At 22.9% G+C, this 19252-nt stretch overlaps 3 protein-coding genes and 1 long non-coding RNA gene across 4 annotated transcripts in view; 2 read left to right on the top strand and 2 right to left on the bottom strand.

The window, feature by feature from the left end:
* Positions 1-770: 770 nt before the first annotated feature.
* On the bottom strand, positions 771-1721 carry LOC127285338 (28S ribosomal protein S14, mitochondrial). The gene is made up of 3 exons (XM_051311315.1): positions 1450-1721; positions 1131-1271; positions 771-1043 (listed from the first exon to the last, which is right to left on the bottom strand). Exons 1-3 carry the CDS (start codon positions 1522-1524, stop codon positions 861-863), a joined length of 399 nt encoding a protein of 132 aa, XP_051167272.1. The 5' UTR covers positions 1525-1721; the 3' UTR covers positions 771-860.
* A 391-nt stretch (positions 1722-2112) lies between these two features.
* Positions 2113-8069, top strand: LOC127285174 (importin subunit alpha-4). The gene is made up of 8 exons (XM_051311040.1): positions 2113-2782; positions 3085-3187; positions 3262-3466; positions 4821-4981; positions 5712-5938; positions 6014-6379; positions 6467-6793; positions 6878-8069. The coding sequence occupies exons 1-8, from the start codon at positions 2720-2722 to the stop codon at positions 6968-6970; spliced, it is 1545 nt and encodes a 514-aa protein (XP_051166997.1). The 5' UTR covers positions 2113-2719; the 3' UTR covers positions 6971-8069.
* Positions 7284-11109, bottom strand: LOC127285175 (39S ribosomal protein L3, mitochondrial). Its single transcript, XM_051311041.1, has 6 exons — positions 10754-11109; positions 10185-10521; positions 9975-10106; positions 9530-9690; positions 8961-9147; positions 7284-8660 (listed from the first exon to the last, which is right to left on the bottom strand). The coding sequence occupies exons 1-6, from the start codon at positions 10813-10815 to the stop codon at positions 8418-8420; spliced, it is 1122 nt and encodes a 373-aa protein (XP_051166998.1). The 5' UTR covers positions 10816-11109; the 3' UTR covers positions 7284-8417.
* Positions 11110-11381: 272 nt separating this feature from the next.
* LOC127285181 (uncharacterized) overlaps positions 11382-19252 on the top strand; it is a 65749-nt gene continuing 57878 nt past the window's right edge. Inside the window, exons 1-2 of the long non-coding RNA XR_007843569.1 lie at positions 11382-11577; positions 14024-14139. This is a non-coding gene — a long non-coding RNA (uncharacterized LOC127285181). The remainder of the gene's footprint in view (positions 11578-14023; positions 14140-19252) is intronic.

Raw genomic sequence — 19252 nt, 5'->3', positions numbered from 1 at the left:
CAGAATTTCTATTTAACAAAATTCTTAATTAACAAAGTTTTTATTAAAGAAAATTTTAATTCGAAATAATTCTTATTTAACAGATTTCTCATTTAAGAAAAATTCTACCTAGTTACTTTTGTCAATCTTTATAGACATAAATTTCGTTGAATTGAAATTATATTAATTTAAAATTTAAAAAAAATATTAGAATATATACTTTATAAGAGTTCTGCTAAATAGAAATTCTTTTAAATCGAATTTTAGTTAAATGTAAATTGAAAATTTTGCATAATATAAAATCCACTTTATACAATTTTGCTAAATAGAAATTCGATAATTTAATATTCAACGCTGTAAAAATTTTTATAAGTTAAATGTGGATATTAGCAATTAAATAATAAATTATTCGTATTAATAAATAATTTATTTTATTTGAAGTTGAACCGATAAAATAAAATTGTGTCAAATAATTTTTATTTTTATTATAAAACCAAATATTTCACTGAAAAAAATTGTTATCCAAGTTTAAAAAATCATTTATTAGATTCAATAAATTGTAGTAAATAATTATTTACTTAATGAATATAATATATATCACATGCTTAATAATTAAGTGTGAAGGCTAAATTTTTAATTTGCATTTGCTTTAGGAAAAAAAGTAAAAAATTTTTTGAAACTAATAGTTACTTTAATTTATTTATAAAAAAATTTCAAAAAATTAAAGAAATTCCCTAACTTTTCCCTAACCGTTAGACACCTTGAATTATTTTTTTTTTTTTTTGGTAAAATTTGTAAGAATTTTTTATTATTTTTATTTTAAAATTTTACATTAACATTTTCTATATTTTCAGCAAAATGCATTTTCTTTTGTATTATTATTACCACATCGCACGTTGAACTCCAGATAGTTGATTATGATCGGAAACATTACGAAATATAAATCGAGATATTCTCCATCTCAAAAGATTACCTCGTGGACGTGATGTTAAAACACATCGTCCAGTTAATTGCCTCAATGCCGATTGACGTGGTACAAAATCAAAATCCTTACTAGCACATTCCTGTATTATAAAAAAAATAAAAACAAAAAAATATAAAACCAAAACTAAAAATTAATTTATAATTAAAAAAAATCAATTTTCACTCACCCTAATTTCAGGTGGTAAAAGTTTACATCTTTTTATACAAACAAGACGTAAACGAGTTGGTGCATATTCTTTGGCTAATTTTCTCCTTTTCATATCACGTCTAGTTAAAGCTTTACTCCAATGATTGCGTACTTGTTGAAGCTTTTAGTTAAATTATTCTCAATTTTCAAAATGTTTTTTTTAAAAATTAATTACATAATAAACAAAGTTGAAAAACAGGTTATGTTTCGATTTATTCATTTTTCATTTAAAATAATTTAAATTAATTTAATTTTAATTTAAATAACAAATTAATAAAAACAATTTAATGATTACTTACCCCATTTCCAATTAATTGAGGGGTTTCAAATACAAATTTTGAAATTGAAGAAATACCAAGTGACAGCAAGGACATTTTAAATTAGCAGACGACAAGTGTGTGTTGTTTGCACATATGCGCGATTTTTTTTACAATTTGCGAATTTATATTTGAATTTTTGCCAAAAAAAATCGAATAAATTTTTTTAAATTAAATTTCAAAATATCGAATAAACAATATAATAATATAAAACGTAAATCTATGTTTATAATAAATTCAAAATATAAATTTTAGCAGCGCCATCTGTTAGGTGTTAATAAAGATGTTTTTGCGACACTTTCCATTGGAAATTTCCATAACTGTTGCTCATTGGTCGATTTCAAATTTCCGCGGGGGGTAGTATAATTTTGAAAACTCACCTTCTGGAGCAAATAACAAATTTTAGAAATAATTATTAAAAAAATATAAATAAATCCAAACAAAATTAATAATAAATATGAAAAAAATAATAAAAATACACAATAAAGATAAAATTGCATTTTGAATTTAAAACGAAACTTTAGTTGGACAAATTGTGAATCCGCCTTTAAGTTTGCGTCGCCATTTTAAAAACAAATGAACAGTTTAGTGTTAATTAGTTAAATTATTAAATTTAAACATTCTAAAAATTTATATAAATAATATTAATTGTGTTTAAATGGTAATTTTGAGAAAATTGTCATATTAAAAAAGCGCCAACAGTAACCAATAAGCATACTTGAATTCTAAATAATATTCACTCTAGAACCAATGCATGCGCAGTATTAGTTTGCAGTTGGGTTGGGATTTTCAGCCTCGTGTTCTCGTGTAGAGAGTAAAGAGAGTTCATATATTAAACGGCCATATGCGTCCGAATTGCTCAAAGTGATTTTAACGAAAAAAAAGATATATTGAACGTGGCTTTTCAAGTAAAAATTGTAAAATAGTATTTATTACGAATACTATCCAAATTTCTTTTCACCAATTAATTTGTCCCAGTGAAATAAGCAAATTTAACGCGTCAAAACGTGATCGATTCATCCAAAGTGTAGTAATATTAAAATCAGGAGGAAAAAAAAAACTCGTTTTTGTTATGCATGATATTGCATATTGATTGTTTTTTAAATAACTTTGTCACGCTACGTAATGCTGTTAATGAAATAAAAAGGGTATAATAAAAGCGAAAACTGAGACATTTTGCTGAAAAAAAGAATTTTTTTTACCGGCTCATTAATCGACATTAAGAACTCTCTGAAGATTGGTTATTGTAAAAATGGCGTCTGACTCACAGAAGAATCGCTTGATGGTATTCAAGAACAAAGGCAAGGATCAAGATGTGAGTATTATTTATAAATTATTTCATTCAAATTATTTTTATTTATAGAAAATAATAAATTGTCGTCTAATTTTAGTTCGTTATTTATTTTTGATTTTGAAATATTGAAAAAAAAAAAAAAAAAAAAATGTTCTAGATTTATGCCATGTAGTAATGAATCATCTCTTTCTCTCTCTCTCTCTCTCTTCCGCTTTTCTATATTAACATTTTTCAAATCAATTTTAATGTTTTTTTTTTTTTAAATTGGATTTTTTAATGTTGATTTTTGATAGATTAAAATTTATTTATTTTTTGAATTTTAGGAAATGCGAAGAAGAAGAAATGAGGTGACAGTTGAACTTAGAAAAAATAAACGTGATGAAACACTTCAGAAGAGAAGAAATGTACCAGTGACAGATTCCACAGGTAAATTTATTTTTTTTTATTTTCTAATTTTTGGAATTTTTTAAGTGAATTATTTTTCTTTTTTTCTATTTCAGATGAGGATGATATTGATAAACAATTGTCGAAAATGAATTTGGAGGAATTAGTTATGAAAGCTGGTAGTGCAGATCCAGTGGAACAATTACAAGCGGTACAATCAGCAAGAAAATTACTTTCTTCAGATCGTAATCCACCAATTGATCCATTAATAGAGAGTGGTATTCTGCCAATATTAGTTCGTTGTTTGGAACAACACGACAGGTATAAAAAAAAGGAATTATTGCACGTATATTTAATTTTGTTTTAATATTTACATGCCTCGAAGTACCACATTCATTTTACTTCTTTCATACTTTTTTGGTCTTGACTATTTTTTCAGGGTAAACTTTGAAATCCAAGAAAACGGTGTGAATAATTTTACTGAATAACATTTTCCCAAAAATTTATTATAACATATTTTTTGATAATTCGCAATCTAAAATCTTTCACCATATTTGCTTTTAAAAATTTTTGGTAAAATTTTGGATTTTTCAAATTTTAATGGCCACCCTGTTTTTTAAATACTAATTTTGACGAGACTAAATGCTATAATTTTTAAATAAATTTTAAAAAAATTGTCCGAATTGTATAGTTTTTAAGTCTATTAATTGATAATTTAATAATTAAGATAAAAACTTTTCACAGTTGTTTAGGCAAATTATTCTAATTCAATTGTTTAAAAAACTTTCATTAAAATCCATTAAAATTCCATTATTCTTTAAAATAATAATATTTTTAAATAATTGAAAGAATTTTAAATACTTCAAATTAAAATTCTTGAAAATTCAATTAATTTCAAAGAATTGCAAAAAATTAAATGCTCTTTAATAATTTTAATTCAAAAACTTAATACGTTTTAAAATTTGCAATTAAAATTCTTCGAAAATTCAATTACTTTCAATATTTTCATTTGAACCATCATTAAATTCAATTATTTTCAAAATTTACCATTAAAATCTTTTAAAAAAACTGATAATTTTCCAATTTTCAACTAAATTTCTTTAAAAATTACATTATTTTAAAAACAAAATATTAAGATTCAATTATTTTTGAAAAATTTTTATTAAACTTTCTGCAAAAGTTGTAATAAATATTCCTTAACAATTGCAGCTAATTTCGAAAAAAGTTGTAAAAATTCTTCAAAAATACAGTTATTTAAAAAATTATTAACTCCACAATTCGTCAAAACCGCAATTACTTTAAAAATATTCAATTACAATTCTTCAAAAATTCAATTATTTAAAAAAATTCAATGTTCAAAAGTAATTGTAATTATAATTCTTCGAAAAAAAAATATTTTTATTGCATCGATATTTATAAAAAATTCGTTGAATTTATATAATATATATTATATATAATTATTATAATATTTAGTAATGATTAAAACAATACAATAATTAAATTGTTAAATTGCTGTAATTTGGAATTTTTCAATTTTTTATAATAAATAATTTTTATTTTTCTTTAACACATAATTAATTTTGATAATAATTTTAATGGCTTTTATTAAGTTTTTTTTTTTTTTTTTTTTTTTTTATATACGTAATTTGGTACTAATTGCAAAAAAATTTTCTAGCCCGTCTTTGCAATTCGAAGCTGCTTGGGCCCTCACGAATATTGCCAGTGGAACATCTGCTCAAACGCAGGCAGTTGTTGCGGCCGGCGCCGTCCCTCTCTTTTTACATCTTTTACTCTCAAGTCAACAGAACGTATGTGAACAGGCTGTTTGGGCTTTAGGTAATTTTTTTTTTTTTCTAATCAAATTTATTCCAAATTTCATAAAAAAAAAAAACAAAAAATAAATCATTAGTTTGAATTGATTAATAAATTTTAATTATTTTTCCAAATTTACTTATAAACGTAATTTTACGATTACAGCAGTTTTTTTATTTTCTTTCAATAACGTAATGATCTTTTTTTTTTTTTAATTACAAAATTTGATGTAAAAATAATTTTTTTCTATGAATATTCATTTTATTTATTTTATAATTCTTTTTTTCAAAAATAATTAATTAATTAGTTAAAGAAATTCTTTTTTTCGAGTTCTAAAAATATTTAATTTATCTGTAATCGAAACATTGAGAAAGGTTTTATATATTCAGGGTGTCTAACAGTCAAGAGTATTTCTTTAATTTTCTGGAATTTTTTATCAATAAATTAAAGTAACTTTTAATTTCAACAAAATTTTGATTTTTTTCTCAAAGTAAATGCAAATTAAATAGTTGGCCTTCACACTTAATTACTAAATAAAAATTTGATAATTTATAAGATTTGACACCGTAAAAATTCTTTTAAATTAAATATTGAGAATATTTATACGTCACCAATTATTTTATTTATTTCACTTAAATATTTTATTTTTTACGTAACACTATTTATTTAGATCAGGGAATTTTTTTCCTTCGTTAGATATTTTTTTTCGAATGATTTAATTTAATATTAATTTTCATTTTCCTTGATTCCACAGGAAATATTATTGGTGATGGTCCAGTTCCACGAGACTATGTAATAAGTCTTGGTGTTGTACAACCATTGCTTACATTTATTAAGCCCGATATACCGCTCACTTTTCTTCGCAATGTCACTTGGGTTATTGTTAATTTATGTCGAAACAAAGATCCTCCGCCTCCTGTTCAAACAATTAAGGATATTTTGCCAGCACTCAATATGTTGATTCATCATACGGATATCAATGTGAGTTTCATTTTTTTAAAAATAATTTAACAACAAAATTTAAAATTATATTCATCGATTTCGTTTTTTTGATAGATTCTCGTCGATACTGTTTGGGCATTGAGTTATTTAACAGACGGTGGTAATGAACAAATTCAATTGGTCATTGACAGTGGCGTTGTACCACGATTAATTCCATTATTATCACACAAGGAAGTTAAAGTGCAAACCGCTGCATTGAGAGCAGTTGGTAATATTGTAACTGGTACCGATGAACAAACTCAAGTTGTCCTCAATTGTGATGCATTGTCACATTTCACGAATTTATTGACACATCCAAAGGAGAAAATTTGTAAAGAAGCCGTTTGGTTCCTATCGAATATCACCGCCGGTAATCAAACACAAGTTCAAGCCGTTATCGATGCCGGACTATTGCCACACATTATTCGTAATTTGTCCAAGGTGAGAAGGGAAAAATTCACAAAATTATACAATTTTTTTTCCCCGTAAACTTAAAAACAAAAAAAAAATATTTTTTTTTTTTATTAGGGAGAATTCCAAACGCAAAAGGAGGCTGCTTGGGCAATTAGTAATTTGACGATAAGTGGAACAAGGGAACAAGTATCACGGCTCATTCAAGAAGGAGTTATTTCGCCTTTCTGTGATCTTCTCTCGTGTAAAGACACACAAGTCGTTCAAGTTGTACTCGATGGAATTCATAATATGCTCAAACTTGCCGGTGCCCAAGTTGAACAATTGGCAAATATGATTGAAGAATGTTCCGGACTTGATAAAATTGAAGCATTGCAAAATCATGAGAATGTTGATATTTACAAATTGGCGTACGATATTATTGAACAATATTTTGCAGAAGAGGTGAGAGAGAAATTTTCCCTATTATTATTATTTCAGATTTTGAAATGTTGGGTACATTTTTTTACAATTTTCATTATTTTTCAGGCGGACGATGTGAACGTTGCACCACAAGTGGGAGAATCATCATATCAATTTGATGTTCAGCCAAAAATTTCAAACGAAGGATTTCAATTCTGAGAGGCTACGTGTTTTTTCCAATTGGATTGTGCCGTCCCTTGACAAACTCCATCACGGAGCCATTCTGCTTCCCCAAACCCCCCCTATCCCTTCCTTTTTCCATACTATCCTTTTTTTCCAATGACTCCCACACATCTAAATGCGATCAAAATAAAGGAAAAAAAAAAAAAAAAATCGCGGCACTGTCGCTACACAGTAATTGAACCAAGAACTTGGATTTTTTAAAGGGTCAAAAAACGAAGGTGTCAGTGAAACAGTGGATAAAGAAAGAGAAGATGAAAAAAAACACGTACTATCTTCAATTGTGTTTCGAAAAAAAAAAAAATGAAGAAAGAGAGCAATATGAAACAATTAAAAAGGAGCGACTAATCAGAAAAAAATCTATCGTGTTCTTTTGTTGTTTTTTCTTCCAAAAAAAAAGGATTTGTACAACATTTTATTTTTTGTGTATAATCATAAAAAAAACAAGTCTTAACAAGATGCTGCTGTGAATGACTAAATTATGTTTCGTTTTTTTTTCTTTTTTTTAAAAAAGAAAAAGCATTTATTGTTGTGTATTTTTACATAATTTTTTTCTAATATTTTTGCAATGCGTACGAATTGCAGTTATTAAATTCAAGGCAGCATTATTCGACTTGGGAGTCAAAGGATTTGCGAAGCGAAAAAAGAAAGAAAAAAAAAACTTTCTTTTTTTTTTTCTTATTACGTTTCGCTAAACGGTGGATATTTTACTTGTAGTCGATATTTGAATGCCTTTAGAGAGAAAGAAAGAGGGAGAGAAAAAGAAGATTTTCTTATTTAAAAAAATAAACGTAACATACGAAAGTAAAACCAAAAAAAAAAATTAATTTTTTTTTTTTTTTGCACAAGCTGCTCCCTGACTAATTCGAAGAGTCGAGTCTTGGTTCAGAATGTTACATTTATAAACAATTCGTGTATATTTTAGGCATGTTAAATTTATAATATTGACTACTATAAATAAATCGATTGACTACTCTTTAGTAGTGATAATTAATTAATTAATTAATTAAATAATAACGAACGTTCTGTAAGAAAGAGCAGCAACAATAAAAAAATGTAGCTTACATTTGGACAATGATTGGCAAGTTTATTTTATTTTTAAAATAAACCCATTTTTGTCATTAACCCGAAATGATAATTAATTATTAATTAGTAATAAATAATAAATAATAAATAATATAATATATAATATTTAAAGAAATGTTTAAATTTCAATTTTTAATACTTAACATTTAATTTAGTTCTCGATTAAAAATACATAACAATTAATATTAGTAAAAACAAATTATTTTGTACTGATTTTTCTCAACAGAACACAAATTTTTAATATTTTGTTGAATAATTTTTTTTATTTGCATTTTATTTTAACTGATCTATTTTATTTATAAAGATTTTTTTTTTTTTCTTTTAGTGACTAATTTACAAATTACTTGGTCGCCTTTTGTTGTTCTTCAAATTCGATAGTTGGCTCATCGAAATGATGAATATTGTCCACGTAAAGATCCTCGGGTTCATCGCCAGTGGGAAAATAAGTTGGAAATGCAGGTGATTCTTGATATTTTTTTGTTGGTAATATAGTGTCATAAATTTGGACAATATTATTTATTTCACCAGGTATACCCGAACTCTTGACAAAGAGAATATTATATTTTGTGTTGATTCTTACAATCTGAAAATTGAAATTAAAAAAGGATTTTTTTTTAATTAAATTTTTAAATTAAAATTTTAAATTAAATTTTTAAATTAAAAATTTTTAATTAACGTTTTTAATTTTAAAGAATAATATAATATAAATATAAAAAATTTAATTTTTATAAATAATAATTTTTTAATTTATTTTGAAAATAAAAATTATTTTTACTATTTTTTGAAAGAATTTTTGAGAATATTTTCAGTATAAAGGAAAAGATTTAGAAAAAAAAATATTGTTTAAAAAATTCTTGATAAAGTAAATAAAAAATTTTTTTACCTGAACGCCTCTTGCAATACGATAACTGTTTCCCATATGTCCGGGTAATTTGGTACCCGGTATAACTCCTCTTTCGCGACCCGAACCAATATTACCCGGTCTTCTGTGAGTTTTAGTTACACCATGACTCGCAGGCATACCTTTAAAACCCCATCGTCTCATAACGCCCTGAAATCCTCGGTCGATCCTTTTTTTAATACAGAAAAAATTTTAATTAATTATTATTATTAATAATTTAATTTTTATTATTATTAATAATTAATTATTTATAATATAAATAGTAGGATTTCATCGATTAACAAGAGAAAATAATAAATAGAAAATTTAGTTTTGCATAATGATATAATAATTTAAAAAAAAGTTCAAATAAATAATAAAAAAAAATAATTAAAAAAAAGAAAAGATTTAAAAAATAATTTTTTAGATTTGCGAAAAAATTTTACGATTTTTTTAATTGTGGAGAATTATTTTCATTTAAAAATTCTTTTAAATAATTAGCTCAACAATATTTAATGAATTTTTTGTTTATCCGATTCGATGAAAAAAAAAAAAAAAAATAAAAGAATTACGTTTTTCCTCTAATATCCACAATATCTCCAGGTTTGTAATGAGTGGCAAATAGAGGTGTTCCTGGTTCTAATGCTGCGTCTGGAGTTACCATAAATCTTCCCATTGCTTTTTTAGGCATCACACCAGATGTTTGAAATAAATTACTGTAACCTTCTGTCAACTAAAAAAGAAAATTAAATTTTTTTCTATTATTACAATAGAAATTCAATATACAAAAAATAAAAAGGATTTCCTAGCGAAAAAAAAATAGAATTACGAATAAAATATTTCCATTTTTAAAAGTGAATTAAAAAAAATGATTTAAAAAATAATTTTAATTTTTCAACAATAATAATTGAAAATTCCATAGTAGAAATATTATTAATTTTAAAATATTTATTTAAATTTAAAAATTCTTTTTATAAATAAAATTTTGATATTAATTTTTCCCAAAAATAAACTTACAAATTGTGGATCACAAGAAATAGCACCAACAATAATGCAACCAAGTGGTTTTTTAACTTGAATTTTTGGTTTTCCTATTTTTGGAACAAAAGTTTCAGGTGGAGTATATTTAATAACTTGATTATCAACAACCTGAAATTTAAATAAAAAAAACATTTTTTAATGCAAAAAAACAAAAAAAAACAAATCAAATAAAATAAAAAAATAAACCTGTAAAAGAGTTGTTCTAATTTGTTTGCCATCCTTGGTCCACATTGGATAAGAACCAATTTTTTTCGCAAGTAATCCACAACGTCGAGAATATTTTGTCCATTCAGTGTTTGGTTCAATAGGTTCAATTTTAAGTGGAGATGAATAATTTTTATTATTTTCTGAATACATATCATTTAAAATTTCTTGAATAAATTCTTTATTATCTTCTGAAATATTTTCCTGAAGAATATCATTTAACGGTGGTTCCGGTGTTTTTAACCATGGCGATAAACGTTTTCTCGGTGGATGATTGAGTCTTTTCAATTCTCTTTGCGTTATTTCTGTTAAATTGAATCTAAAAAAATTTAAAATTAAATTTAATAATTAACAATTAATTAATAAATTCAATAATTGAAATAAAAATTAACAATACTGCAAAATTTATTTCTAATTACAGGAGGAAAATATCATTGTTATTTTTATTATGCAAACAATAATTTAGTAATAATAATAATAATAAATAACAGTAAATTCCTTTTTTTAAATAAATAAAAAATTTGTTAAGATAAATATTGAATTTTACTCACTTTGGTTGAAGAATACTGCGAACAATTTGTAATTGTGAAGTAAATTTCCAGAGTGATGACATGGTTTTTTAATAATTGTTATTTTTCACTTATAAACAATATTATTTTATTAATTTATTCACTGAACATTTTTTTTCAATAAAATAAATCACAAATCTAACCTCACTTTTCTATACAATGAAAATTTACCGTAAATTCTCATAAAACGTTAATTAACCACAATTTTTTTTTTGAATTAGAATGTAAATTATAAAACACTATTCATTAATAACTATTATTCACTTAATAATAAAATAAATAAAAAATAAGTAACTCAAAAATGCAACACATGGAAAATGTCGGATATTATTTACCGGTAAATCTACTTTACCATAATACGAGAATTGTCGATAAATATAAATTTGTCCAGAACTTTCTCTATTATCATTTGTATGTAACATTTATCAGTAAATTAATTAACATTTTAAATTTGTTTTTTTCAATTTTTATAACATTATTATCATTTTATAATTATTAATAAACGAATTATATTTTGTTTTTCTAAATTTAGAATTTTAAATTTGGCGCTAATAATTTTCAAAATTTTCAACCACTGGCGGCGCTGGTGGTCAATTCTACTTCTTAAATTTTGCGGTTTCCGTTTCCGCATTCTTCCTCATCTTCCTCGTTCCTCATTGTTCCATTGGCATTTTCATCGATTGTTGAAAAAGTTCGTTAATTGAATATTAATTAGTGAATTTTTAATAGTATTCATTATTATTTAAAGAAGTAGTTTTTGATTAGTAGCCGCACGAGTCCCGTGAATGAAATGAAGCAATGGATAGGTGAGAAAAACATTAATTATCTTATAATAATTGATAATTTTATGATTTTATACTTGTGAAAATTTTTCTTGTCGCCATTTTTTTTGTCGATATTGTTGCAATTTTACATCTTTTTCTTTTAAATAAAATTGTCCCATGTTTTATTAAAATCGTTAAATATTTTCAAATAAGGGATATTGCAAGCGATAAATAATTGAAATGATTTACAAAATCTTTTTTGATGAGTGTGCCACACTTTTGTCAAAGGGGATTTGGAAAATCAGGTAAATTGTGCTTGCAAGCATCCATCAATTTTTGGCGTTATATTTTTGTGTTCAGCGTGCTTGGTTTTTTCCAGCATCTTCTTATAATCCCATGAATAATGACAAATCTGATGAATATCGGTATATAAGAAATATGAATTAATTATATTTCTCATCGAAATTAAGAATATAGCGTCAATTTGTGCACCATTTTTTTTTTTTTTTTTTTTTTTTTTTTTTTTTCATTTGGCGGGACTTGGGAAAAAGTAGGTCAAGGTCATTTTTGTCTTGCAAGTTGCAAGTCTTTTTCTTTTGTCTCGATTTCTTTTATCATAAATTTATATTATTTTTTTCAGCAATTTATTAAAAAGGGCATCTAATGATGTGGCAAAAAAAAATTAATAGCTATACCAAAAATAGTATTAATTTGAAAGCTTTTTGATTTCTAAGAACATTTGATAGGCAGACAATGTTTTATTGATTTTTTTTTATTCTTGACATGGCGCCATTAATAATTATATCTCCCTAAAATAATTTGATTATTATTTGAAGATTCCTTTTTTTCCATATTATTATAATTAATATTAATTTTTTTCAATTAAATAAAAAATTAATTTCTAATGTTATTTATAACACTTGGGGCATTTTATATAAAAAAAAAAATTATAAATTATAAAATTTTACAAAACGAAATTATAATTCGAAATTAATAATTTTATAATAAAAAACGAATAGAATTATTTTTGAAATATATTAATTTTTTTTAATTATAAAATATAAAAAATAATTCCGAGTGTTAATTATAATACTTGGGGTATTTTATATCAAAAATTTTATAGAAACATAAATTATAATTTGACATTAATAATATGATAACAAAATTTAATATCATTATTTTTTAATAAATAAATAAATAAATATAAAAATTATTTTTCGATTATAAAAAATAATTTATAGTGTTTATAACACTTAGGACATTTTAAGTAAAAAAAAAAAAATTCTATAAAAAAAGTTATAAATTATAAAATTTTACAAAAAGAAATTATAATTCGAAATTAATAATTTTATAATAAAAAAAAGAATAAAATTATTTTTGAAATATTGTAATTTTTTTCAATTATAAAATTTAAAAAACAATTCCGAGTTTTAATTATAATACTTGGGGTATTTTATATCAAAAATTTTATGAAAACACAAATTATAATTTAATTAATTATTTGTAAATTATTAATTTAATTATTTTTTAATTATATTCATTTTTTTTTCAATTATAAAATATGAAAAATAATTTCTAGTTTTATTTATAACACTTGGGGTATTTTATATCAAAAATCTATTCGTAAAATATTTTATTAAAAAAATTGTAAATTATAAAAAATTTTATAAACGCAATTGAATTATAAATTTGAATGAAATTATAATAATTAACATGGTGTCTACTAGTTCTGGAAGTCCTGGAATTTTAGTTTTTGTCCTTGAATTTTTTCTGTTATATTTCTGTAATATTTATTAAAATTGTTTTTTAATTAAATTTCTCAAAACAATAGTTAAACTAAAAATTTTTTTTTATCCCTTAAGGTCATCCAATTTAATGTCCTTAAAAAAAAAAATTTGTCCTGGAAAGTCCTGGAAAGTTCTGGAATTTTAATTCAGATTTTTAGTACATACCCTGATTAATAAATAATAATATAATAATTTTATAATAAATATTAATATAATTATTTTTTACAGATTATGTTTTTTAAAATAATTATTTAATATAAAATATAATTTCTAACATTATATTTGTAATATTTGAGTAATTTTACAACAAAAATCGTTTTATAAAAAAAAAATTCTTAAGAATTTTTAAATTTTATTGTTTAAAAAAAAAATTCAATGCAATTTTGAATCTAAATTCATAATAATTTTATAATAAATTATAATATAATTATAATGTAATTATACGTATATTACTAATAATTATAATTTTAATATTAGTAATTTAAAAACCAATAATTAATTAATACTAAGAATTAATGTTAATAATTAATAATTAATTATTATTTCAAAACTTTACATTTTTGCATTTGTATTTCGTTTTATTGTTACGATTTTATTTATTTAATTAATTAAAATTATTATTTTGATTTCACAATTTTTTTTATTTTCTTTTATTTTATTTTTATAATATCCATTTTATTATAATTTTCATATTTTTTCAGGTTTAGATTAAAAAAACCAAAAAAGTGTTTTAAAAACATTGTAAGATGGAACAATTTAAAAATAACAAATAGAGAGTAAAGCAACAAAAAATGGTATTGGGAAAATTTTTTTATTGGTGAGTTTTTATTCTATATTAAGAATTATTTGAAATATTTATTATTCTGCAAATATTTATGTTATATGTGTATATATTTATTGTGTTTATATTGTATTTATTGATAATTATGTTTCTTTCAAAAATCGAACATTTTTATTTTCAATTTAAATGATCATTTATCAAGAAGACAAATGAAATTGTTAATTAAATTAAAATTATGATCTATACATAATTATAATCATAATAATTTATTATATTTAATTATAATTAAATTATTATTTACTATTTAGTATTATTTCAAATGATTTTTTTATAAATAATTATTAGGATATTGAATTAACATTTAGATTATATTATTTAAGACTGAATTTTTTTTTCTGTTGACACAAATTTTTAAATATATAATTAAAAAAAATATTTATAATAATATAATAATTATAAATAATTAAAAAAAGTAATTGAATTCGTTTATTTTCGAATTTATACTTCAAAAAAATTTATAATTTATAATACCATTTATAATTTATATATATTTATAAATATATAAATTTTTTAAATTATTAAATTTTTTTTCTATTTTTATTAATATTTAAAAAATTTTTAATAATTAATTTAATTATAAAAATATTAATAATTTAATACAAACTATTAAATTGTAATTATTTATATAATTGCAATTTATTTATAAATTTATAACAATTTATTATTTATTTACAATTTATTTATATAATTATAATTATAATTTATAATATAATATATTATTTACAATTTGATAATATGGAATTTAATTTTTATTATTAAAATTATAAAAATTATGAAAATTAATTTAATTAATAAAAATAAAAATATTATTTACATGTTGATTCGGTGTTAAAAATTGTATCGAAATATAGTTCGAACAATTAAACATACAGTTATATTTAATTCGAAATCTAAGAAAATAAATTTACTTTTTATTTATTTTTTTATTATATTAAAAGTTTTATCATCAAATATATCTCTATAATTAAAATTAATTTTATTAAATTTTGAAAAATCCAGTTATTATATAATTTAAAAAAAATATCGTTTACGAACTTTAACAAACAAAATTTTTGGAAATGTTACAAATAACAAAATTGTGTTTATACAAATTGAACAAAGATTATATTTATTAATTATTAATTTTGAATACAGAAAAAAAACACAAATTAAAATTATTTAACAACAAATTTTATATCAAAATAATTTTTTTTATAACTAAATATTTCAATAATGAAATTAAATAAGATTTGGTGATAAAATTGATTTCTTTGTACATTTTTTAAGTTTTACAATATATTATTCCATATTAATTTCCCCTTATTTTTAATTAAATTAATTATTTAATTTTCCCCTTTATTTGATTCAAATAAATCGATTGCCAATATTATTAAGTAAATATTTGGTTTAATAATTATTATTTTAGTCAATTAAATTGTATTTGTTTCAAGAAAATATATTTATTTTGATAATGTTACAGAAATTATTGGTTTTATTAATTTAATAATTATAATTAATAATTAAATATTTATTTTAAATAAAAATTATTTATTTCACGGAAATATTTACTGTGATAATGTTATAAATTTGTGCATCAAATATAGTTTATTTAATTCAAATAAAAATTATTTGTTTCAAGTAAATATATTTTTTTTTTTGATAATATTATTGGTTCAAATAAAGTTTATTATATCAAATAAAAATTATTCGAGTCAATTAAATTGCTCTCTAAATCTGAATTAGTAAAAATGTTTACTAATTTGAATTAGTGACTCACTTTTTGCTTCTGAATTAGTTAAATTTTACTAATTGTTAGTAAAAGTTACTAATAATTAGTAAAATTTTACTAATTCAGAAGCAAAAAGTGAGTCGGTAATTCAAATTAGTAAACATATGGCGGACGACATTTTTGAAAATCGATTTCAAGTCAATTGGATCGATTTTCAAAAATGTCGTCCGCCATATTGGATCCGCCATTTTGAATTTTTAAAAACGGACATCATATTCGTAATCAGAGACCCCAAAAACCCCCGAGTAACGATTTTCACGTCAATTGGATCGATTTGTAAAAATGTCGTCCGCCATATTGGATCCGCCATTTTGAATTTTTAAAAACGGACTTTAGATTCGTAATCAGCAGACGAAAATCTTAAGGGAACCATTTGGTCTGGTTTTTTTTAACATTATTATTCGATTATATTGCATATTCTAATTTTGGACATGGCCCCCTTTGACCCCCTGTATTTCGGAAAGGGGGCACATACTCATCTTGAAATTTTGCAGGGATTATTGGGTCATCATATGTAACCATTTGGCATAAAAAAAGTTTCAAAATTCGAGGTACGAAAAAGGGGAATTTTTGGCATGGGGCTTGCCGAGGCTCTTTTTCTATCCTTTAAAAAAAAAAAATTAATTTTAATAATATTTTTATTTCTTGTTAAAAACAATTTTTTGAATTTGATATTATGTCAAAATGGATTTTGATAAAATATCAAAAATTGCATTCGCAGGCGTGTATAAAAGGCACGCGTTCAAATGAAAGGGATAATAGGAAGTTGATACTTTGATACGACGAAAACGAGTGTAACGGGTATAGGACAGGTGAAACGAGGGTTTGAACGTTCTATATGGGTATATATATAGTAGTAGTAGGAGATGGACGTGAGACCGATAGGTACTAGGTATCAGGATGTTGGACATTCGTAGGATCTCTTGACGCGTGCATCGATGTCCAACTCTCCCGAGGGAAATCCACTTCATGATGGGAATCCCATTATTTCCCGAGCGATATAAAAGTAGGTAGGTAGTCCAGTCATTCTGGTACTGTCCAGTTGAGGCCATTCTGCCACCCGACGAGCCATCCCTCTATCTTTTTCTTTCTCTCTTTTTTTTTTTCCTTTTTTTTTCTACATCTACATTTTTATCTCTCTCTCTTTCTCTTTCCATCGACTAAAAATGATGTTGTCCTCTTTCTCAAAATGTTCTTCTCGCTTTTTCGTATATATCTAACTTGCTTTGCGCGCGCGCTTTCTTTCTCTTTCTGCTTTTCTCCAATTTACTGCATTTAACAAAAAAATTAAATGTTTTTTTTTGCCATCCAGATCGAAAAATTTATTTTTATTTTAATTAGAAATACTTTTTAGATAAGGGTAAGTGTGAGAAATACTCCAAATAGGTATAAAAAAAAAGTAGACAGAAATAACCTAATCTCAAATTGAGTACAAAATTTATACTCAATTTGATACGCATAAAAAATGAGACAGGCAGATGGCGCCACGTTCTATGTCAATTTTTACTCCAGCAATAGTAAAATTTACTTTTTCGGAATAATTTTTACTATTTTTGAAGTAAAAATTGCTAGTAATGCGCAGAAACTGCGGACTGCTCCGGTTTTACTTTTAAAGTATAGTAAAAGTTACTTTTTATTTGTTTTTTCATTTTTCTCTTTAAAATTAATATTCATTCTTTTGGAAAGTACAATTAATAATATTATTTTAATTGTTTAAATGTTAATTATTTTTTTCTGGAGGTCTGCATTTCGATTGATAAACGTATTAATTAAAATTAAAATAGTTATCATTGAAAAAATTGAATTCTTTTAAGAATATCTTGGCGCCTATTTAAGGGAGCGTTCACAAATTACGTAACGTTTTTTTTTTAATTTTGACCCCCCCTCTCCCCCATTTTTTCTGCTGTCCGTAACAAAGTGCTTGCCCCCCCTCCCCCAAAAAATGTTACGTAATTTTTGAACGCTCCCTAAGAATATTTCCCATGCATTTTATTCTTAAAATTAGAATACAAAATTCTTAGAAACAATTCTTAAATATTCTACAGATAAAAAGGAAAAAGTTCTGAATTGAAGAAATGATTATTTTAAGAATATTATATTCGAACTTTAAGAATACAATGCATGGGAGATATTCTTAAATAGGCGCCAAAAAAGATATTCTTAAAATTAGAATTTAATTTTTTCAGTTTATTTATAATTATTAAAATTTTCAAAATTTATGTTTGAATTAAATATATTATTTATGTTGAATTAATCAAAAAATGTGTTTGAAGCAATAATTTAAATGTATGACTCTACATACAAAAAAAAAGATTTCTTTTGCCTAATTTTTCTTTGATATAAGAAAATTTATTTGTTTCAAACAAATTATCTTTGATTCAAGAAAAAAATTATCTTCGTTTAAAAGAAATTTTTTATTTAATTCAAATAATTGTTTCTTTAACCCTATATATTAATGTTAGTATTTCTTTGATATAATGCGCACAAATTTCTTTCATTTAAAGAAAAATTTTGAATGAAAGGAAACAAGTCAAAGAAATTAGTTTCTTTAAATTGAAGAAATTTGTTTCTTTAAAATAAAGAAATCTTTTCTCTGGGTGTATATCAATGATAAAATAAATTTGAATTAAATAATAGAAATTTTGATGGAAGTTTAAATTTTTATTTTTTAAAAATTTCGAGTTTTATTTAAAAAAAATTATTAATGAATTAATAATTTTTTAATATTCCATGGTATATTATAGTTTTAAATACTCATTATTGTCAGAAAAAAAAATTTACAACCTTAAACAGTACTAATTTCAATGGTCCCTTAATGATTTTAAAAATAAAATGTGGATTTATATAAAAAAAAAAAAATAATGACCATTTTTACTATTATTCTAAAATTCCAAACAAATTAACATCTATAAAAAGAAATTTATTTGATTCAAATACTCGATTATTTCCCTATTATCAAATAAATATTTAATTGTATCAAATAAATATTTACTCGTATCAAATAAATATTTAATTGTATCAAATAATTATTATTTGAATCAATTAAATGATATTTCTTTCAAATACAGAAATTATTGGTTTAAATAAAATTTATTTAATTCAAATAAAAATTATTTGGTTCAAGTAAATATTCTCTCTAAATCTGAATTAGTGAAAAGTGAGCTAGTATACTGAAAAAAAAATTTATTTGATTCAAATACCGGTGTATTTGGTTATTATCAAATAAATATTTCCTTGAATCAAATATTTCTTATTTGAATCAAATAAATGATATTTGCTTCAAATACTGAAATATTTGATTCAAGTAATTATTTATTTGAT

The sequence above is a fragment of the Leptopilina boulardi genome, unplaced genomic scaffold (assembly GCF_019393585.1).
Source record: "Leptopilina boulardi isolate dan_hultmark-lab unplaced genomic scaffold, ZJU_Lbou_2.1 LbouV2_330, whole genome shotgun sequence".
Taxonomy (NCBI): Eukaryota; Metazoa; Arthropoda; class Insecta; order Hymenoptera; family Figitidae; genus Leptopilina; species Leptopilina boulardi.
This window is presented reverse-complemented; position numbering and strand designations above follow the sequence as displayed.